Source organism: Narcine bancroftii, chromosome 8 (assembly GCF_036971445.1).
Source record: "Narcine bancroftii isolate sNarBan1 chromosome 8, sNarBan1.hap1, whole genome shotgun sequence".
Lineage (NCBI taxonomy): Eukaryota > Metazoa > Chordata > Chondrichthyes > Torpediniformes > Narcinidae > Narcine > Narcine bancroftii.
In genome coordinates this window covers 154,831,729-154,855,647 of record NC_091476.1, presented here as the reverse complement: position 1 = coordinate 154,855,647, position 23,919 = coordinate 154,831,729, and the positions used below count along the sequence as shown (strand labels likewise).

The window sequence follows — 23,919 nt, the reverse complement described above, 5'->3', positions numbered from 1 at the left end:
ACTCACAGGTTCCCTCCCCCATCTGATTCCATCAGCCCTTCATCTCTCACCTAATATTTCCCATTATTACCTTGCTTATCAGATTCCAACATTGATACTATTTCTGTTCCTGCTCAACACTCCCAGCATCTGTCTCTACCTTCACCCTCTCCTTCCTACAAACCTGCTTCTATCTACCATTATTCTCCCACCCTCTCCTTTCTTGGTCCCTTCTCATCCCTCCTCTTTATATTGGCTGCCTTCCCTCTCCAATCTAAGTCCTGGAGCAGGGTCTTGAGCCAAAATGACCACAATTCCTTTTCTCCCCAAAGATGCTGCTCAACTGAGTGACTTCCTCCAGTATGATGTGCAGCATTCCACTGTGCAATCTAGTTCCACAATGAAGACTTGTCGCGCTACATTGGTTATTAGTACTATTAAGCAGTGTCATACAGTGCAGCCAAAAACTTAGAGGGAGCACACTCATCCACCATTTGGGTTTTCTCTCACAATAAATTACACCTGGCTCATGGGCCCTTTTCCTTGAATAAATGAGGTTAAATTTAAAGGCTTCAGAAAAAAAATAACTTGGACTCACCTTTTTTCTTCCGTCTGTTACGTAGTTGGGCCTGAAACAAATTAAATTTATGAAAACATTTGCACCACGATTGTGAGGCATCATTTAAAAAAAGAACAGCACAGGGGATCCAACATTCCCAGGAGTCCAACTCGTTGAGTTTTACCTTGCAACACTGTGCAGAAGTTGGGATTGGCAATCAGCCCCGGGGTACCAAGACAGAGAAGAGTTGAGAGCAGTCTGTCAGACGGTGCTTTAAGATATAGTTGAACCAATAACATACAAGTTATTAATGGAAAGAAAGGGGTAGTGTAAAACCAGATTAAGGCCACTAAACAGAGAAACAGAAAAATGGCAGTTGCTGGAATAGAGCAAAGAATGAACTAGTGGAGGAACTCAGTGGGTCAGGCAGCATCCATGGGTAGAACTGGCCAGTCAGTCTTTTAGGTCAGGACTGAATTCCTTCAGCAGTTCATTTATTGCTCAAGGCTGCCCACTTAAACTTGCATTGGGATTTTTAAAAACAATTTAGACATACAGCAGTTACAGGCCCTTTCAGCGCATGTCGCCCAATTACACCCAATTGACCTACAACCCTGGTAAATTTTGAACAGTGGGAAACCCACAGAGACACTGGGAGAACCTACAAACTCCTTATAGACAGTACAGAATTTAAACCCCAGTTCCGATCCCTGGCAGTGTAACAGCATTACATTGCTTTGCTAATCGTGCCTAATCCAGACTAGTTTGTGCTTATACTCAGCCTCAAAGTAATACAACATGGAAATAGGCTCTTTAGCCTACCAAATCTATCAAGAAGCCATCTACACCGATCCCATTTTACTCTCCTCATCAACATTCACCCCTGCCATTCCACATCCTACTGCCAAAAGAAGCTTACAGTTGCCAACCTGTGGGAGGAAGCCAGAGCACCTGAGGGAAACCTGTATGGTCAGAGGAAGAATGTGCCAGCTACAATGAGAGCACTGGAGATCAGGATTGAACATGGGTCACTGAAGCAGTGAGGCAGTTGATCCAGTGTGCCATCTCTTGGCCCTCAGCCTTCATTCTAGTCATCAGTATATGTTTCCCCAAGGAGGACATCTGGTATCAATTTGAGTTTCAAATTACATTTCATCAGGCAATTCCACTTACTTTCATTTCCCTTTTCCAAGTGTCTAACTCATGTTATAATTTAAAAACAATTTAAAGACATTTCTGCAATGTTTGAATTACCTTGAACAATCCACTCTAATCAACCCAGACTCATTGAAAGCGAGTAGGAACACATTTGCCTCTGGGGTGTGAGACTTTAATTGAATTAATATAGGTAGTAATGCTGGATCGATTGTTGAATATCCTGTTACACCAGGTTCAGTGGCCCCAGTTTCCTGTCTGAATTTTATTTTAAATGTTTGGTATCATCAAAACTTTCCTTAAAAGTAAGCATCAAAAAATTTATAATTTTATAATACCGTTTGAATTTGGCTGTCAGTTCTTTTCTGGACTTTGATATAAATGCAGAGGTGATATTTGGAGGCAAATGTTTGAAATTACTGATCAAATTCAATGCATAGGTATGAGCTTGACAAGTTACAAATCCATCTACTCTTTCCACTCAGCTATAATACTAGCATCGATCTGACAGGGTAAAAAAAAATGCCCAGGTGTTCCAATCTACAAATATTGTAACATCCAATTTGGCCAATTACCTCCGGATTATTTTGCACTCTGTCGACAAAATGGTGGAACATCTTGGTGTCAGGGCAATCAATTGACATTTAACCATCAATAGCTGTGATAGTACAGACCTATCACCAATGTATATAGTTACAGTATCTAGAGTATGTATGTAATGACTGTGCTTACAGCGATTGGCTGAGAGCTTAGCCACGCCTACTGTCTGGGCCTTAAAGGGTTGTGTCCCTAGCCAGGTCGGATCATTCCGGACTGGCCGGCCACCTGTGAAGAGCTCCTGTCTTTTGCTAATAAAAGCCTTGGTTTGGATCAACAAGTCTTTGATTCTTTCGACGAGCTCTACAATAGCCAACTCACCAATGCTCATTTTGGGTTTCCACAGACCACTTGGCTCCTAAACATGTTACAGGCTTAATTCCAACATGAACAAAAACTGATTTCTTGATACAGATTGCCCTTTAGATAAAGGCAGCATTTAACCAGGTATAATATACATGGAGCTTTCAGAAGAGAAGTATCAATGTGAATCAGTGGAATAATCCTCTACATAAATATGGTTCTGTTTGTTGGAGCCTAAATCATTTCAATATCAAATGCTCACTACAGGACTTCCTCAGAGCAGTGTATTTCAGCTACTTAATTATCTTTCTGCCATCAGAGGGAGAATGTTTGCTGCAGATTATGGATGATTTTCAACTTCATTTGCAACTCCTCAGACACCGAGTTAAACAAGAAAATCTGCAGATGCTGTGGTCTGGTGTGGTACAAGTGAATAGTACTTCTGTGGACTGCTCCTCAGATACAGAGGCAGTTTGTATATCCATGCATATGGGTCACCTGGAGAAACCAAATGCAAATTTGGTGATCATTTCATGAAGCACCTGCCTTTAGCTCTCGAGCTCCCGATTTGCTTGCAACTATACCAAAAAAGAATCTCCTGCACTGTTTGGGTGAGGCCCAATGCAAGCTTGAGGAATAACTTCCTCAACTTGCTAATGCAACTATCAGGACTCAATATCGAATTCTCCATCTTTCAGTAACTACCTCATTCTTTCTGTCAATATCAGAACAAGTCACTTCTGCCCGACATCATTCTGGCACAGTTTTTCTTTTTTTAATTAATATTCTCTGAGAAACTGGGCAAGTCCCATAGCCTTTGCTGTTAATATCATTACACATCTGATCCTTGCTGCTGTGCTCTCATTTTAATCTATATGTAGGAGAGATTCCACTTGTTCTATCTATCCTTCCCTTAACTTTTGTGCTACTGATAACTAACTTGTTTTCTAATTGATTCTGTCCTGACAAAGAGTCTTGGACCTAAAATACTATCCATTTCCTTTCCCAAGGTACTGTCTGACTTGCCTAAATGCAGAGTTTTGCTTTCTACATCTGCAGGAAAATTCAAACATTTGCACCCAGGCCAATAAGTTGGACGGAACTTTCATGCAAATTTCATCAGCGACACCCCAGATGTTGTGGCAATTGTACATCTATGCCCATGTGGTCCGCTCCACATTGAAGAAACCAACTGGAGATTTTTATTTTGTTCACTTTGTGGAGCACCTGAATTCCATCAGGCAGGAGTGACCTCAAATGACAAGTGAAATTACCAGACAGTGTCCATTTCAAAAAGAGTGCAACCATTGTTCGTCCTTTTTTTGTGGGATAAGGGCCAGGGGGTGACTGTCACAGTTTACTAAAAAAATTGCTGAACTACCAATACAATTGCGGTGATCATTAAATTAATTAGAATGAGTGATTCAAAATTCCAACATTTTAAAGACCTTTTCCCTCGTTAAAACTATGATGAATTGCACTCCACAAGACTGAACATTTAGAATGATTAGTATTATCCAGGACAAAGCTACTATTTGTTTGGCATTCCATTCATCCCTCAAACATTCACTTGATTCACTATGGCTGCAAAGTGTACCTTTTACACTGGAACAACTCAGCTGATGTGTCATGAGTGTTGCACTACATATTAATCTAATCTTGGATGTTTTCCAGGTCCTGCTGCATGCAGGCATGAGTTCTTTTTTGTAATGAACTGTGAGTGGAATAATCTCTGACCTTCCCATTTCTGACCTGGGAATATCTGATGTTGACCCTTGGAGAATATCAATGTTGCCTTTTGTATTACTTCCTGTAAACCACCTTCTATTTTGTTGATCAACCCACACTTCCTGCAGAGAGTGGGTTGAAAATGAACAAATCTCACAGTAAATAATGCCCAGTACTCACTGCTCTCTCGTCATCCTCTAATGGTGACCTTGGCATTGTTTCGTGATAAGGATCACATTTCATTCTATCTTCAACTTTCTGAGGCTCAGTTATTCTTGGAGATTGGGAAGTTGGTGAGCCACCAGTAACTATCTCCCCCTTTTCACCAGAAATCACATTCCTCTCTTCAGACGTCTGACCTACGACCTGCAAGTGCTCACCTGCAAAACAGAAACATACTGGAAACATGAACACTATGTTCAAACAGAGAAATTCGCACATTGATCAGTTGCACCAGATTATCCAACACCCAACCCCAACCAACCAATTTTCCCTTGCAACCAGACTGGATTGCATAAATTACAACAAATTGCTTGCTTAGTTCTGTGGAAGTGCTTGTATAAAGAGAACATTCCTACCTCTACTGGACAAAAAGGGTTAATTTGATACAAATAAAAGATGAAGAAATTAACATGTATGTCACATAATTATGCAATACCATCTCAAGATCAGAGAAAAAAAGTAATATATTCTTTTAAAACATTGGCACATTTATAGTAGTGGTGCAAAGATTGTTAATTGAATGAAATGCATTGAATTTTTACCTTTTCTATCGGTGGGGGGGCGGGTGGTAATTCAGTGAAGGTGAAAATCTACTCACACGTAGTGCTAGGGTGACCATTCCAAAGGAGGACATGGCCATATATTAATATATATTTAATTTAAATGGTATTCCAAAAACAAAAAATGCAAACACACTGTGTATGTGTACTAAATATGACCATGTCCTCCTTTGGAATGGCTACCCTACATAGTGTTGATGGTGAGTTGCACAGAATAGGTGGTTAGATGATGCTTTATTACTAATGCAATACATATAGAAGATTGAGCAGAACAGACATGTATATAGTTCAGACAGGCTTCAGGAAAAGAGCAGGCCTGTTTGAAAGGACCCAACTAGCAACATTTATTTGACAGGTGTCCAACACTTCTTTCCACTTTTCCCCTGATTATTGAAGCAGGAATTGACATTAAAATAATATTATTTGGCTTGTTTGCAGTGGTGGATTAACCATTAGGCTGAGTAAGCTTAAGCCTAGGGGCCCAGAAGAGAGGGGATCCAGGCAGGAGCAGGGAACTCAGGCTCCCGGCATAATAATAAATGTTATTTAACGTAACTTAACATCACTTTATTCCTTTTTTAAAACTCACATTCTACTTTAAGTATTCCCTATGCCTTAAGTGCTCTGTGATTAGTAAGGGATTGCTTAAGATGATATGTGAGTGGAAAGAAAAAGTTTGAAAACCACTGTTTTAATTGTACCTAATTGACTCGTTATGTGAACGGTTTCATAACTCCAAACGCCAATGACAATTTTTCTCAAGCAAAATATTTCAGTAACAATTGGATCTAGAGCAATGATTCTCAACCTTCCCTTCCCACTCCCATACCACCTTAAGCAATCCCTTACTAATCATAGAGCACTAATGACATAGGGAATACTTAAGTTGGAATGTGGGTTTTAACAAGGTTGCTCACCTCTGCTTTATTATATTCAACGCAGGTGGGGGGGGGGGGGAGGGAGCAAGGTCAGGGGAAGTCTTACTAAAGCTCAGCCTAGGGTCTTGGGTGATAGTTAATCTGCCACTATTTGTTTGGAGTTGGCTAACTTAGAAAACAAAACACTAATGAGGAAATAGTTTCTGTGAATTGTTCACTTCCTACAGCTCTTCATTCTTAAAAGTAGCGTTGAAACTAATTAGTTTGTATGACTTGTTATAGTTTTTCCTTGATTCCTGCACTGGCAAATCTGCAAGATTAATAGATAATCTGACTCCATCAGGTGCGACAAACACTTATGGAAAAATGACAAACTATATGTTAAAGCATGCACGTTAATCCAGAATTTTCAATGATGCAATCTATTTTCCAATGCATTTTTGTGCCCAATACTAAATACCACATACAGATTTAATACATTTTATATACAGGACTGGTTTATCTCAGTTACCCACAATATGTCAGAGATAAAAGGTTAGAAACTGTTCTTCTTCTTTCTTCTTTGGCTTGGCTTCGCGGACGAAGATTTATGGAGGGGGTAAAAAAGTCCACGTCAGCTGCAGGCTCGTTTGTGGCTGACCAGTCCGATGCGGGACAGGCAGACACGATTGCAGCGGTTGCAAGGGAAAATTGGTTGGTTGGGGTTGGGTGTTGGGTTTTTCCTCCTTTGCCTTTTGTCAGTGAGGTGGGCTCTGCGGTCTTCTTCAAAGGAGGCTGCTGCCCGCCAAACTGTGAGGCGCCAAGATGCACGGTTTGAGGCGTTATCAGCCCACTGGCGGTGGTCAATGTGGCAGGCACCAAGAGATTTCTTTAGGCAGTCCTTGTACCTTTTCTTTGGTGCACCTCTGTCACGGTGGCCAGTGGAGAGCTCGCCATATAATACGATCTTGGGAAGGCGATGGTCCTCCATTTTGGAGACGTGACTCATCCAGCGCAGCTGGATCTTCAGCAGCGTGGACTCGATGCTGTCGACCTCTGCCATCTCGAGTACCTCGACGTTAGGGGTGTGAGCGCTCCAATGGATGTTGAGGATGGAGCGGAGACAATGCTGGTGGAAGCGTTCTAGGAGCCGTAGGTGGTGCCGGTAGAGGACCCATGATTCGGAGCCGAACAGGAGTGTGGGTATGACAACGGCTCTGTATACGCTTATCTTTGTGAGGTTTTTCAGTTGGTTGTTTTTCCAGACTCTTTTGTGTAGTCTTCCAAAGGCGCTATTTGCCTTGGCGAGTCTGTTGTCTATCTCATTGTCGATCCTTGCATCTGATGAAATGGTGCAGCCGAGATAGGTAAACTGGTTGACCGTTTTGAGTTTTGTGTGCCCGATGGAGATGTGGGGGGGCTGGTAGTCATGGTGGGGAGCTGGCTGATGGAGGACCTCAGTTTTCTTCAGGCTGACTTCCAGGCCAAACATTTTGGCAGTTTCCGCAAAGCAGGACGTCAAGCGCTGAAGAGCTGGCTCTGAATGGGCAACTAAAGCGGCATCATCTGCAAAGAGTAGTTCACGGACAAGTTTCTCTTGTGTCTTGGTGTGAGCTTGCAGGCGCCTCAGATTGAAGAGACTGCCATCCGTGCGGTACCGGATGTAAACAGCGTCTTCATTGTTGGGGTCTTTCATGGCTTGGTTCAGCATCATGCTGAAGAAGATTGAAAAGAGGGTTGGTGCGAGAACACAGCCTTGCTTCACGCCATTGTTAATGGAGAAGGGTTCAGAGAGCTCATTGCTGTATCTGACCCGACCTTGTTGGTTTTCGTGCAGTTGGATAATCATGTTGAGGAACTTTGGGGGACATCCGATGCGCTCTAGTATTTGCCAAAGCCCTTTCCTGCTCACGGTGTCGAAGGCTTTGGTGAGGTCAACAAAGGTGATGTAGAGTCCTTTGTTTTGTTCTCTGCACTTTTCTTGGAGCTGTCTGAGGGCAAAGACCATGTCAGTGGTTCCTCTATTTGCGCGAAAGCCGCACTGTGATTCTGGGAGAATATTCTCAGCGACACTAGGTATTATTCTATTTAGTAGAATCCTAGCGAAGATTTTGCCTGCAATGGAGAGCAACGTGATTCCCCTGTAGTTTGAGCAGTCTGATTTCTCGCCTTTGTTTTTGTACAGGGTGATGATGGTGGCATCACGAAGATCCTGAGGCAGTTTACCTTGGTCCCAACAAAGCTTGAAAAACTCATGCAGTTTGGCATGCAGAGTTTTGCCGCCAGCCTTCCAGACTTCTGGGGGGATTCCATCCATACCTGCTGCTTTGCCACTTTTCAGTTGTTCGATGTCCTTATATGTCTCATCCAGGGTGGGAACCTCATCCAGCTCTAGCCTTAGGGGCTGTTGAGGGAGCTGGAGCAGGGCGGAATCTTGGACTGAGCGGTTGGTACTGAAAAGAGATTGGAAGTGTTCTGACCATTGGTTGAGGATGGAGATCTTGTCGCTGAGGAGGACTTTGCCATCTGAGCTGCGCAGCGGGCTTTGGACTTGGGGTGAGGGGCCGTACACAGCCTTTAGAGCCTCGTAGAAACCCCTGAAGTCGCCAATGTCCGCGCTGAGCTGTGTTCGTTTGGCGAGGCTAGTCCACCACTCATTTTGGATCTCCCGGAGTTTGCGCTGAAGATGGCTGCATGCGCGACGGAAGGCTTGTTTCTTCTCTGGACAGGACGGCTTTGTAAGGTGAGCCTGGTGGGCAGCTCGCTTCTTTGCCAGCAGCTCCTGGATTTCCTGGCTGTTTTCGTCAAACCAGTCCTTGTTTTTCCTGGAGGAGAAGCCCAGTACCTCTTCAGTGGATTGCAGTATGGTAGCCTTCAACTGATCCCAGAGGGTTTCAGGGGACGGGTCCGTGAGGCGGGTTGCAACGTCGAGCTTTGCTTTGAGGTTTGCCTGGAAGTTTCCTCTCGCTTCGTCTGACTGTAGTTTTCCAACATTGAACCTCTTTCTGGGGGCTTTATTGTTCCTGGGCTTTGGCTTGAAGTGAAGGTTGAGCTTGCAGCGAACCAGCCGGTGGTCAGTGTGGCATTCTGTACTCTGCCTCAAAAGGTGCATTTTAATAGTGCCCTGTGTGCACATTGCTAATTTTGTGAGCATTGCCCGATGGGAAAAATTCTATTGTCTACAAAGTCCTTCACCTGCTGTAGCGGACTCATGGGCCAAAAGACAAATTTCTGCTCCTATATCTTATGGATTTTCACCATTGTGGTCAGTGAAAGGATTGGGGGAGGGTGCTTGTTGTGGTAGTTTAAGACTGCCAGTGAAATGTGCATGGAGAAACAAGGAAGTGAAAACAGGAAGAAAATTTCTTGAGGCATTACTTGGAAGATACAAATATTTTGGATTGCCCAAGAACAAGCCTGGCAGAGTCCAGCTGCTTTAGTTATTTTCAAAGCTGCACCCAAGTAAGGCCTTCTTTGCTGTGTGAGGCCTTTTGTAAAAGCCACATGTATACAAGAATTTTATCAAAGAGTGAAATTATGCATTTAATGGAAGAATGAGAAGGGGAAAAAACAAAATGTTAAGAATTGAAAGAGGTTTTCATATAAAAACATGGGGAAATTACTAAATTCCAGGGAATACAATTCAATGTGAATATAGCTGATCTGTGTCCAAACTATGATACTTAATAGTTGTGGTTGACAAAAGCTAACCTAGTCACATTTAATATTAACACAAACCTAGCCTCAATTTCCTTTTTGGACCTTTGCAAATGTTTTGTAATAACAGAACTCCTGAAAGGCTATTTCTAATTTTTTTTAAGATTATTGCCACAAATCCTCAACTCATAGACCAACAGAAATAATTTCCAAGCACTGTTCCCTCTAAGTTGTGTGACCGCACATGCACCCTCGCTTTGCAACTGTCGCACAAAGGAAGTTAATGTGTTCTCAAAAGCTTAGTTATCTATAATAATGTAGTAATAATTAGAATGCAGTCATACTTGTATTTATATAAAACAATGTCAATACAGTTTTATGTTAGCCATAAGAAATAGGTTGTACCAAAATTATTTGAAACAATTTCAAATTTACATTTACACAAGCATTCAGTGTGCACATACTTTTGTCACAGGAAAAAGATTTGCACAATACAAGATTTTTGCACACACTCGCTACTTTAAAAAAAAAAATTAGAGGGAACATTGTTCCCGAGATTGTCTTTAATAGCTTTTAAACTTTGACCAAATCATCTCATGGACTTCTAAATTCCAGGGAATACAATGCTAATTTATGTAATGAAAAGGAAAAAAAAATCTGGTGAAGAGGTCAATAAACAGAGGCTGATATATGATCATTTGTAACAAGGCCACATGCAGAGACAAATATTTTTCACAGAATGAGTTGTCATGACCTGTAATGCCACTGGGATGCAGATACATCATAATTCTTCAGAAGGTAATGTGTTATATACTTAAAAAGCTGAAATAGGCAGAGAGAGTGGAAAGAGCAGGTGAGTGGGAGTAATTGTACAGTTATTGCATAGAGCCATCAAAAGGCACAAAAGGCTAAATTGCCTCCCATGCAAAACTCTTTTATAATACATTGATTCTTTAACAGTGTCTTTGGACCACCTATCTTCATCTGCCTTTTGATGGTTTTCCTTTTGATCACAAGGTCAGGATAGGTGCAGTGTGCACACAATTCAACATTTCCTTTGAAAACTATCTTCAAAATGAAAGGAGCCAATATAAGCTTACAGCAAAGCTTAAATAACATCCTGATCAGGCTAATAAATAGCACAATAGTTACAGTGGACAGGTACCAGTTACCAAGGTAATTCTTTGGCTTGGCTTCGAGGACGAAGATTTATGGAGGGGGTAAATGTCTACGTCAGCTGCAGGCTCGTTTGTGGCTGACAAGTCCGATGCGGGACAGGCAGACACGGTTGCAGGGGAAAATTTGTTGGTTGGGGTTTGGTGTTGAGTTTTTCCTCCTTTGTCTTTTGTCAGTGAGGTGGGCTCTGCGGTCTTCTTCAAAGGAGGCTGCTGCCCGCCAAACTGTGAGGCGCCAAGATGCACGGTTTAAGGCGATATCAGCCCACTGGCGGTGGTCAATGGGGCAGGCACCAAGAGATTTCTTTAGGCAGTCCTTGTACCTCTTCTTTGGTGCACCTCTGACACGATGGCCAGTGGAGAGCTCGCCATATAACACGATCTTGGGAAGGCGATGGTCCTCCATCCTGGAGACGTGACCTACCCAGCGCAGTTGGATCTTCAACAGCGTGGATTCGATGCTGTTGGCCTCTGCCATCTCAAGTACTTCGATGTTAGGGATGAAGTTGCTCCAATTAATGTTGAGGATGGAGCGGAGACAACGCTGGTGGAAGTGTTCTAGGAGCCGTAGGTGATGCCGGTAGAGGACCCATGATTCGGAGCCGAACAGGAGTGTGGGTATGACAACGGCTCTGTATACGCTTATCTTTGTGAGGTTTTTCAGTTGGTTGTTTTTCCAGACTCTTTTGTGTAGTCTTCCAAAGGCGCTATTTGCCTTGGCGAGTCTGTTGTCTATCTCGTTGTCGATCCTTGCATCTGATGAAATGGTGCAGCCGAGATAGGTAAACTGGTTGACCGTTTTGAGTTTTGTGTGCCCGATGGAGATGTGGGGGGGGGCTGGTAGTCATGGTGGGGAGCTGGCTGATGGAAGACCTCAGTTTTCTTCAGGCTGACTTCTAGGCCAAACATTTTGGCAGTTTCCGCAAAACAGGACGTCAAGCGCTGAAGAGCTGGCTCTGAATGGGCAACTAAAGCGGCATCGTCTGCAAAGAGTAGTTCACGGACAAGTTGTTCTTGTGTCTTGGTGTGAGCTTGCAGGCACCTCAGATTGAAGAGACTGCCATCCGTGCAGTATCGGAAAGGGCTTTGGCAAATACTAGAGTGCCTCGGATGCCCCCCAAAGTTCCTCAACATGGCTATCCAACTGCACGAAAACCAACAAGGTCGGGTCAGATACAGCAATGAGCTCTCTGAACCCTTCTCCATTAAAAATGGCGTGAAGCAAGGCTGCGTTCTTGCACCAACCCTCTTTTCAATCTTCTTCAGCATGATGCTGAACCAAGCCATGCTGAGGTAATCAAGACCATTCAGAAAGGACGAGTTTAAAGGACTGTGTTAGTCCATGAGAACATAAGAAATAGGAGCAGGACTTGGCCATCCAGCCTGCTCCACCAATCAATTGAGATCATGGATGATCTAATGACAGGCTCATCTCCACCTGCCTGCCATTTTCCCACATCCCTTAATTCCCCTAGTATGTCTTAAATATATTTACTGATGTCACCTCCACTGCTTCAATGGGCAAGAAATTCCAGATTCACCACCCTCTGGGAAAAGCAGTTTCTTCTCATCCCTGCCCTAAATTTACTACCCTGAATCTTGAGGCTACATTGCCTAGTTCTGGTCTCTCCTAATAATGGAAACAACTTACCTACCTCTATCTTTTATTAATTTTATATGTTTCTATAAGAAACAGAAATTCTTCTAAATTTCAGTGAGAACAGTCCCAGATGATCAATCTCTCCTCATAGGCTTCATCTCTGGAATCAACCTGGTGAAGCTCGTCTGCACTGCCTCCAAAGCCAGTACATTCTTCTTTGTATCAAGGGACTGTACAATCAGAGGGGATAAAACAATTATCTTTGGCTGTGATTGAGTCCTGAAGGATATATTGGCAAACACATCATGACTAAGGACAGAACCAAGGCCAGAAAAGAGGGAGTGTGGGAATTCAGATTTCACGTAGGAACCATGAGAAATGATACATCTAGGAATGAGGTTATGCTGAGACTGCAAAGTTAGAACCAAAATTAAATCAGAACCTCATGTGAAATCATGATTTGAGCTGTATTGAAATTGCCATAGGTTTGAATCTATGAGAGAGTTAAATTTATGCCTCAGAGTCATGTGGACTTTTTGGGATTTTGGCAACAACATTGAAATATAGTAAAATGGGAGGAAGAGTAAACTATTTGTCCTTTTGTGCTTGCTTCATTGTTTATTATTGATCATGCCCTAAACCTCACTTCAACACCATATTCCTGCTCTCTCCCCATACCCCTTGATGCTTTTTGTGTCTCAAATACCCTCTACCTTCTGAAATATTATCAGTGTCTTGATGTCCACAGCCTTCTGTGGTAGACAGAGCAGGTTCCTGACTCTCTAATGCAGTGGTTCCTAACCTTTTTTATGCCCTGCACCCCTAAAAATTGTTAATATGTTCTCACACCCCTTAAAGTAATAATTTATTTAAGAATAAAGGTGAAGGTGACCAAAACAAATTTGCATAATCAAGTTTTAAATCTATACAAACAAAAATGAAACATATGGAAAAGAAAAAAATATTACAACTTATTAAAAGTTGCATAAACCCTACAAAAAAATTAAATTTTCATCCATGCATGAAATTTCTTTAAAAAAATTAAAGAACTAATGTTCAAATGTTCATAAGCCGATTTAAATTTAATGACTCTTTTGTTTCTGCTTATTGCTTAAGAGTTTTTCAAAATGTGGCCCTTTGTTGCTGATAGCAACCCACACGTCTGCCTGTGCACCCAAGCGATTTCTAGATTTTGTCTTGATTGACAAAAGGGTACTAAATCCAGACTCGCATAAGTATGTCGTCGCGAATGGGATGAGCACAGTTAGTGCTTTTTCACAAAGTCTTGGAAACATGTCCATTGCCAAATACCAATACTGTTCCAAAGTTTTGCTTTCAAACTGCGATTTGTGCGCAGTTCAATAAGATCTTCCTTCAGCTTTTCATCATCCGACATATTATCCAAATTGAAGGAGTATGAATTTATTTTAAAAACTGAAATGTTATCTCGCACCCCCTGGAACCCCTAGTTGGGAAACCCTGCTCTAATGGGAGGAATTTCTCCTCACCCGAGACCTAAATGTTCCAACCTGCATTCTCAGAGTGCAGTCCCTGGTTCTTATTTCCCCACCACCCCCCACTCCACCACCCCCCTCAGTCAGGGATAGCATCATCCAGACTAACAGGCCATATCTAAATATTGTACTTTTCGAAGAGATTTCCTTTCGTTCTTCAAAACTCTCTCATGAATACAGATGTAATTAATCCAATTGTTCTTCATATAGTTCAAGGGTCATTTTATTGATACCTAATCCCATTTTCATTTTGTACACTAACCTCTTATGTATCAGTGACCACCTGAAAATCCAAATACATCCACAGAATCTCCCTTAAGTGTCCTACCAGTTAAAAATCACCACCAGTTTTATCTAAACCATTCAAGTAGGGGATGAATTTCAAGGTATGTTATGATATCACACATCATAGAATAAGGCCCTTCATCTCTCCACGGTCATGTTGACACTTTATCTCCATCTACTCCAATCTTATTTGCCCACATTAGGTTCTGAATGTATCTAAATGTCTCTTAGATACACCAAGTCCTTGAATAATGCCATTTTGTTATAGAATTGAGGAGAATAAAATAAAATACTGCGGTTATTGGTTTTGTTTAATGCTTCACTTAAAGTACCACTTTCTAAGAACACATCCACAATGTTAAGTGAGGACCAGCTATATAGTGATTGTATCAGATTCTACTACCTCCACTGGTAGCATGTGATCCAGACATAAACCTCTGAGTATAAAGTTTTCTCCTCAGATTTTTTTTTGTATGTTTTTGAATCTAGAATTTCAAATCTCACTTCTCTTTCATGCATCACCAGCAGTATCTTAAAATTTATTTGCTTTCAGATTTCTAAAATCTCTTTGATTGAGAGTACTGTCATTTCAGTGTCTGGTAAAGAGCGCAATCTAAACTACTCCATTGAATAGGGGGAAGATTTGAAATACAAGACATCATCTAACAAGCATTACCACAATAATAAAAATAATGTGGGGATGAAATATATATCATGCACAATTTGGAAATGTTATCCAAATTATCTTCAAATTGCACTGGCTAGATTACTGTTCAAGTTTCTGATTAAATCAATTTGCAAATTGTGATTATAAATGTAAAATCTTTTGTGAAATAGTGTTTTAAAGCAATGTAACAGAATAGAATTGGTTGGATTAACAATCTAGAGGTAAGAGTTAAAATCCCAACACGGGAAACTTAACCAAAATCTAAAAGATAATTAATTAAATAAATCTAGAGGGGGAAAAAATGTATTCATTAGTGCTATTCAATCAGTTTCGCCGATTGAAAGCAATCGGTTTCACTGTCGTCTTTATGAAAGGAAAGTTGCTGATTCTATGGTTCAGTCTACTTTGGATTCCACATTCATGATGTTGCTCACTTTAACTGCCATCTCAGAAGGTCATGCAAGCCACTCAGTTATATCAATAACCTTATGACAGTCTACTGCAGTAGAAGATAATCCACCACCAGCAAATTTTCAAAGAGAATTGGGGATAGCAATAAATGCTGCCATTGTAGCTGGCTGAGCAGGCGCATACTGCAGTATCACAAACTGTTGCTGGTGCAGCTCACCAGCGGACACGTGGATCCGTGGGCCGGGCCGCTATGCACTCACCTGGGCAATGGACTGCGTACACGCGGTACTACGTGCTGAGTAGTGGCACGCTGGTTTGCTATGCCTCTTTCAAGAGGGCGCAGGGCTCCCACCCTGTTTACTTTAAATATGCCAGCCCTGCAGATCGGCATCAAACACATAGTGACATCACCCCCTGTGCCGTGGTGCCCGGGCCGGGAGGAATATAAAAGGATGGCAAACTCAAATAAACAGTCTGGCTGACTAACCTTGTGTATGTGTGTTTATTTAGTAGCTCTACCAGAGTAGTCATTACAGCATTGACTTTGATGCCCACAACACATGAATGAAGAAAAAAAAAAGTTTGTTTCTTTACTTTCCATTAATCACTATTTCTTGATTCAGTAACCTGATACATTTTTAGATATTCAATTACAGATATCAAAACAAAGCAATTTTTATAAAAGAATATTCTAACTCTAGGATACTTGCCCTTTCAAAGTGATCCAAAATTCAGAGAGCTAAATTTCAGTTGCTCACATTGCACCAACCAAGTGCTAATGTTTCTGATGCATGCCCGGGTACTTTGGCACTCATGGGCAGTCACTATGACCAGCTGGCTGTGGGTATCACAGAGCAGAAACTAAATTTTATCCTATATTGTTGAAGATGCAACGAGGAGAACATGACCAGTCATCATCAAGAGAATTGGCAGTGGAGAGGGTCAAGAACTTAAATTCCTAGGTGTCAACATCTCAGAGGATCTGTTCTGGAGCCTTCATATCGATGCAATCACAAAGGCAGCTCACCAGTGGCTAAACTTAGAAAGGAATTTGAGGAGATTCGATATGTCACTGAAGACTCTCAAAAACTTCTACAAGTGTACGTGGAGGGCCTTCTGGCTGGTTGCATCACTGTCTGCTATGGAGGTGCCAACACTCAAGACAAAAAAAAACTCCAGAAGGTTGTTAATGTGGCCTGCAAAATCACTCCATCTATAATAGGTGGTGTCTTAAGAATGCAGCCTCTATCCTCAAGGGCCCCCACCATCTAGTCTATGCCCTCTTCACTCTGCTACCATCGGGAAAAAGGTACAGGAGCCTGAAGATGGGCACTCAGCATCACAAGGACAGCGTCTTCCCCTTTGCTATCTGAATGAACAATAAACGGCAGGCACTGCCTTACTTTGACATTTTCTTGTACTATTTTAAAAAAGTGGTTTACATAAATGTTTGCACTGATTCTGCTGCAACAACAAATTTTGTGACATGTGCATGACAATAAATTCTGATTCAGCTAATCACCATACAAGTTGGAAATTTCCTTCACTGATTGTTTGCACGCATCCGAGCATAAATAGACAAGAATTCCTCCTTACCTTTGATGTTGCACAGTTCTGGCTGCACACAATCGCCTTCCCCAGCTTCACTCGCAGACTCAGTTTTGGGGTTGGAGTTGGTCTGCATTGATTGAGTCATATCCTTGCAGATCATGTTTGTTTCAAAGGCATCAAAGTTGCCTTGTGCAACTTGTTGCTGGTTCAGTTTATCCCTCTGAGAAGGACTGAAATTTAAAAAAGGAAACAGTTTGTACTACTTCCATTTTTAATTTTGGATAGTTCTGACCACATTTTCTCCAATTATTTTGAAGAACAAGAAACAAGAAAGAAACGCTGGGACTTTCTGGTCTCATTGTGAGTACATTTAACTGGAAGTCCACAGTACTATGAACAAGATAGTGTAACCAAATAAGAGCTTCTAACAAAATATTAGATGTTTGGTGGAGTTCTGACTGTACTTTTGTTAAAATGAAGTGGAATGAAAGCCTTTACTTCGATGTTAGTACAACTAGAACCAAGGATAAGTGTGCATCTGATCTGAATCTACAACTCTTTCCAACTGCAGTGCTAATTTCAAATGCCTCTTCAAACAATTGTAAGTGGGGATGAGCACATTTAAGTTCTTGGGAGTCACTGTCTCAGAGGATCTTTCCTGGACCCAAAACATTAATGGCATCATGAAGAAAGCACATCAGTGGCTTTACTTCCTCAGGAGTTTGTGGAGGTTTAGTATGACATCAGAAACCCTGGCAAGTTTCTATGGTTGTGTGGTGGAAAGTGTGCTGACTGGCTACATTACTGTCTGGTACGGGGACACAAATATTCCTGATCATAAAACCCTCCAAAAGGTAGAGGACGTAGCCCAGGACATCACAGGACTGCGTTCATTACCTTTGGACACAAGGTAGTGGACACATCTAAAGGGAGCATGTGCAGGGAAGGCTACCATGGGAGAGCAGCAACAGTCATCAAAGATCCACATTATCCAGCACACGCTCTGTTCTTGCTGCTACCATCAGGAAAGAGGTATAGGTGCCATAGACTCACACCACCAGGTTTAAGAACAATTGCTACCCCCTCCACCATCAGACTCTTCAACAAATTCAATTAGGGACTCATTTAAGGATTCTTACTTTTGCACTTTATTGATTTTTTAAATTCTCTCTGTATTGCAGTGAGTTTGTTTACATTTCTTTATGAGTTGGCATATGTACATTATTTTCTTCTTCTTTGGCTTCGCTTCGCGGACGAAGATTTACGGAGGGGGTAAAAAGTCCACGTCAGCTGCAGGCTCGTTTGTGGCTGACAAGTCCGATGCGGGACAGGCAGACACGGTTGCAGCGGTTGCAGGGGAAAATTGGTTGGTTGGGGTTGGTAATTCTGCCTCGAATGCAGGAAAAAGAATCTGAGTGTTGCATGTGATGTCATGTATGTGCTCTAAAAATAAATCTGAAATTTGAATCTGAAGTTCCATCCCTCACAGGATTATTTGACTTTATCATTCCACAGCAACTTGAAGGACTGGATAGCTGTACTGGGTGGTGTTGTAAATTCATAAAGAGGAGAACCAAGCATGGTGTCCAAATCAAACTAAAATCTGCTGGTTGTTAAAGCTATAACTGGAAACATTGCAAAACCGAGATCTGGATATGTTTTTCAATGCATCACAAAATTTCAACCTGAACATCACGTGGCGGTGAGCGGGAGGTTTGAGCTAGTGGAGTTGTTCTAGTGAACCAGTGCGGACTTGAAAGGCCGACATGGCCTGTTTCCGCTCCGTAAATGGTTATGTGGTCATTACAGAAGGGGAATTGCTGATTGATATTACTCTCAGAACAGAAACATATCCTAACTTTACTCATTCAGAGACAATCAGCCAAGTAACACATCAGACTACAAAATACTGTATCACCATTGTCCATCTAGCCAGACCTAAATGCCTTTGTAATTGAATGATGCCCAATACCACAAAATCTGGCCAGTGATAAATTTGTCAGTTACCTTACTATTAAACTCAACAGCACTAGTCAGTCTGAATCAATCCAACCAGCCTGTGAATTAGAAATGGGAATGGCATGGTTCGTGCAACTCTATTACAGGGAGAGCAAATTGGATTTGAATCCTGCACTGTCTGTAAGTGTGGGTTTTTATCCAGGTGCTCCAATCTCCTCCCACTCTCCATAAAAAAATGTATGGGATTGGTTGGTTATTTGGGTGAAAATAAGGCAGCATGGGTTTCATGACTCTGAAGGGCCTCCACTGTGCTGCACTATTAAAAAAAATTAGAACCAAGGTCACTTTTGTATGAACTGAATGCAGCCAACCATTTCAATTCCCCATCCCATTCCCTTGCTGACATGTCTGTCCATGGTCTCATGCACTGCCAGAATGAGACCACCCGCAGATTGATGGAACAACATCTCATCTTCCGATTGGGCACCCTCCAACTGGATGCTATTAATATTGATTTCTCTGGCTTTCGCTAACCACCCCCACTCCCCCCTCACTTTTCTCCCATCACCATCCCTCAGCTCCATCTCTCCTTTCCCGGTCTCCTTTTGCTCAGACATGATAAATCCACGGTCCACATGCAGCGTTGCTTGAGTTAGAAGGTTGCTTGGATCTGTGAAGTATTCCTTCTTCCCACAGCCGGAACAGATAATGTCGTTCACCAGGCATCGGCTCCTGGGGCACTTCTGCTGCTTGTGGAAGTAGCACTTCGGGTGCTCGACGACAGTGGTGGCCGTAGTCAGGTCAGCACGAGGAGCGGCCTGCGATCCCGCATCCCAAGATGGCAGTGCACGCATTCCCCACACGGCAGGCGCATTATTGATCAAGAAGGAGTCTATGTTGCAGAGGGATACTTCCAGAGTTTTAGCTAGTTCGATGGCTTTTTGCAGCTTCAGCTCACCCTGTTTGAGTAGTTGCTGGTGTGATAGTACAGATCTATCACCAATGTATATAGTGTATATAGTTACAGTATCTAGACTGTACTTACACAGATTGGCTGAGAGCTAAGCCATGCCTACTGTCTGGGCCTTAAAGGGTTGTGTCCCTAGCCAGGTCAGATCATTCCGGACTGGTCGACCACCTGTGACGAGCTCCTGTCTTTTGCTAATAAAAGCCTTGGTTTGGATCAACAAGTCTTTGATTCTTTCGACGAGCTCTACAGCTGGTGAAAGTAATCTGATCGGATACCTGCTTCATAGGCATCTCAGATCAGCTCCTCTGTGTACTCCTGCTGATAAGGCCTTGCAGCTGCAGCCCCCGAAGGTATTCATTGATTGACTCTCCAGGTTGCTGCTTATGTGTGGTGAGGACGTGCCTGGCGTAGGCTTAATTCACCTGGGCCAGGTACTGGTCTTTCAAAAAGTCTATTGTTTTGGTGAATGTCATGCAGTCTCTGACCATCGGCTAAGCGCGGTGCCCGACCCGTGAAAACAGCAAGCACAGCTTGTCTGTGTCAGATTGGATGATCGCGGTGAAGGCCTGTAGGAACATGCTGAGGCAGTGTAGCCATGTTTGAACTTGCCAGATGTTTCCTGTGATCACAGGTCAATTTCCAGCCTCTTTGGACTCAGCAACTTGTCCATTCCAAAAAAAATGATAATAAAATTGATGCGCAATCAAGACTAGAAGTTACCCGACTGATAGGCTTTTATTACCGTAAACAGAAGGTACATCTCATGTTGCTGACCTGAGACCCGAGCTTGTTCTGGGGAGGGGTTATGGAATTGGCACCTTTATTAGGGGAATCAAGGGGGAAGGAGCCACGGGTACAATCAGCAAGGGGCAGGCCAGCCATGCACATAGAAACAGTATTAATAGTGGTTCCACCACATTCACTTCTCCCTTTATCATATCCTTCTGTTGGTTTGGATTCCTCCCCCAGCCAGTATTGTTTTGAATTCTGAGATTTCCTGATTTTGGCTCCTTTGGCTTATCCTTGAGGAAGGCCTCAGGCCCAAAACATCTGCAATATGTCTTTTATGGATGCTGAAAGACCAGCTCAGCTCCTCCTACATTTCAGTACGTTTTTACTATGATCACAGTGTTTGGAGACTTTAGTGTCTCACAACCTTTTCCACCACACAAGACAAAGAGAAACAAAAGATACTCACTGCACAAATTGATCAGAGAGAACACTGGGACCTGGACATAATATTGCATCTTCTAATGGACTTCCTGGTAACTGAAGAATGAGCAGATGATGAGTCCACTTGGTTCCCTCACAACTCTATGTGCTCATGCAATTTAATATTTAACGATAATTAAAATATGAGAGGGATCATTGTGATGTTGACTTAATACAAAACGTGTCTTGCAATATTGCCACAGAATCATATTGTTGTATAGCATCAAAAAAGGCTATTCAGCCCATCACATGCATGCTGACGATCACACCTATCAATACTAACCCCATTTGTTTGCATTAATTCCATATCACTCTCTGCCTTCTTCATTCAAGTACCTGCCCAGATGGCTCTTAAATGTTGTTACTTTTCTTTTACTCCACCATCTCCACTGGCAACTCATTCCAGATCACAAATATTCCTGATCATAAAAACCCTCCAAAAGGTAGAGGACGTAGCCCAGGACATCACAGGACTGCGTTCACTACCCCTTGTGTGAAAGATTTACCCCTTTGAATCTCCTTTCTCTCACCTTAAACTGATGCACACTAGTTGTAGACTCTGCTACCATGGATACCACTGCATACTCTGGTTATCTACCCTATCTATCCCCTTCAATTTTATATCATGAATTTCTATAAAATGTTATAGAATTTTTATACTCTATCTTGTTACTTCTAAGCTTTTTTTTGCTCCAGGGAAAATCAGTCCCAACCTATCCTGTGCTGTGTTGATCTATCCAATCTCTTCTTATAACTCATGCCTTCCAATCCAGACACCATCCTGTGAAACTTTTCCGCACACTCTCTCCAGCTTAATCACATCTTTCCTACACTGGGGTGACAACAATTACATGCAATACTCCAAATCTGCCAAGCCCAACATTTTGAACAACAGTGACATAGCATCCCAATTTTTGTACTTAATGCATCAGCCAATGAAAGCAAGCTTTCTTCACCACCCTGTCTACCTGTGTTGCCACTTTCAGAAACTATGTGCTTGTAACTCAAGAACTCTGTTCAACAGCACTCCCAGGGATCGGATATTCACTGATGTTCAGCCCTGCTTTAATTTCCCACAATGCATCACTTTACTCTTATCTGAGTTAACTTCGGTCTGCCATTCCCTCGCCAGCTTTCCCAGTTAATCTTGATCCTTTTGTGACTTCAAACAACCTTCTTCCAGAATCATTAACTCTGCATTTCTTTCCTATCCCCTCTCCTCTGAGTCAAATGCACCACTCTACTCAGAGTTCCTTTCAGCAACATCATTTTGTGCGGCCTTGATGAATCTATTAGCTCTGTTAGTGATCCACAGCCCGGATGGAAACAGCCTCACAATGCTTGCCAGAGTATTGGGCCTTGATGATAAGCTAGCCCTGCACTCCCAGTCAGATTTCAAGATGTTTCAGAGATCCATCAGGCTGAAAACAAGTAGCCAGGCTCTGTTTAAGTTCAACAGTATTTCTTGGTGGCTTGCAAAAATGACCGGAACTAACAATCAAAATTAAGAAACAACAGAAGCAAGCAACTCAACAAGAATACTCCTGATCAACAGCTACATGCATGGTGATCCGATCTTTGGTCAAATAATAGGCCCAGAGCGCTAAATAATCCATCCCACGTCTACAATTGGATTCAATGAAAGGTGTTCTCACCTGTGGAGTTTGGGATTCAAATGGACATATAGTCTCAGAGGTACATAACGATGGCAATATATCAAGTGGCAACTTTTTTATAACAAGAACCACTTGGGTCGGATTCTCCCGCAGTTTGATAACCAGGTTATTCAATGTCCATCCAACCTAGCACCAGAGGAAAGATGATGATTTTCCAAGTAGGAACATTATTACAAAGACTAATTGAAAGAGAACAAAGTTATTTTTGGTGACAGTGTAAATAATATGTGAGGCTCTAAGAAAAGTAGATTTAAATAAATATTTCTGCAGTATCTGAACAATAGGATGGTACAGTGAAGGACAACATTCAGATCCTCTGTCCTTGATACTTTTAATAGAATAGAGATAAGAAGACTAGGATATCCTTTCTGGGACATCTGGTAAAAAAATAGGATTGGTCACTGGCTATTAATGAATCTTCTTCCATCCCATTAGGATGAGAAATAGTGCACAGTATTTCAGGGGCGGAAAAACTATTTTTGGACCCATGAGATTACCGATGAGCAGGACTAATTAGCAATCACTAAAAAGGAAAAAAAAAGAGAAATGTTGAACAAATATTCATATAGGAAGTACCAATACAAAGCTGGACTTAACATCAATTCATTTATTTAAATATAGGATATTTCTCAACTTTCCATATCAATTCTTCTCATTTCAACCTCAAGAAAGAATTTCTCAATTATGACTTCGCTTTCATGAATCAATGCCATTTCCACCCATGTGTCCTGTTACCAGGTCCTTGATAAAAGATCTCAGCATTGGCTCTGGATCTAATAAAAAATAGGTCATCAGAAAAGGAGCAGTATCCAAAAAATCAAATGCCATTGATTTTTCTCTCATTCATCGATATTGCCTGTTGGATATCTAACACCACTGAGTGATAATGGAGGCAGAGTTAGGTTGCAGATCTGTCATCATCTATTTGTGTTACAAACAGGCTCAAATAGCCACCTTCGCTCTGTTCCAAGATATTTTAAAAAAAGTTTTTGATACAAGTCAAAAAGATCTGGATGGCATTATCCCTGAAACTTTGGGGTTTGTGAGAGAAGTTTGGATAGAGAAAGAAAATGAAGAGGAATCAGGCATAAACCAAATTTGGAAGAATGTTAAATTGTGGCAGAAGAGCGGAGAGTGAGAATGGCCAAACTGAATCACAAAAGAGGAAAAAGCTGAGTCATGGGAGGTAAGCTGATCTGTTGGACTCAAACAAGCACATCATTTTGTGCTAAGTCAGCATCCAGCTGCATTGGGCATTAATTGAGGTTTCTGAGAAAGTCCG

At 42.0% G+C, this 23,919-nt stretch overlaps 1 protein-coding gene across 4 annotated transcripts in view; it reads right to left on the bottom strand.

Moving 5' to 3' along the window:
• The window catches only part of cnksr1 (connector enhancer of kinase suppressor of Ras 1), a 79,542-nt gene that overhangs the window by 13,122 nt on the left and 42,501 nt on the right, over nt 1–23,919 (bottom strand). For all 4 annotated transcript variants that reach the window (XM_069895459.1, XM_069895458.1, XM_069895457.1 and 1 more), the window contains 5 exons: nt 22,617–22,763; nt 20,948–21,018; nt 16,866–17,050; nt 4,502–4,701; nt 578–608 (listed from right to left, as the gene is read on the bottom strand). In XM_069895459.1, the coding sequence (XP_069751560.1) occupies nt 578–608; nt 4,502–4,701; nt 16,866–17,050; nt 20,948–21,018; nt 22,617–22,763 (634 nt within the window). The remainder of the gene's footprint in view (nt 1–577; nt 609–4,501; nt 4,702–16,865; nt 17,051–20,947; nt 21,019–22,616; nt 22,764–23,919) is intronic.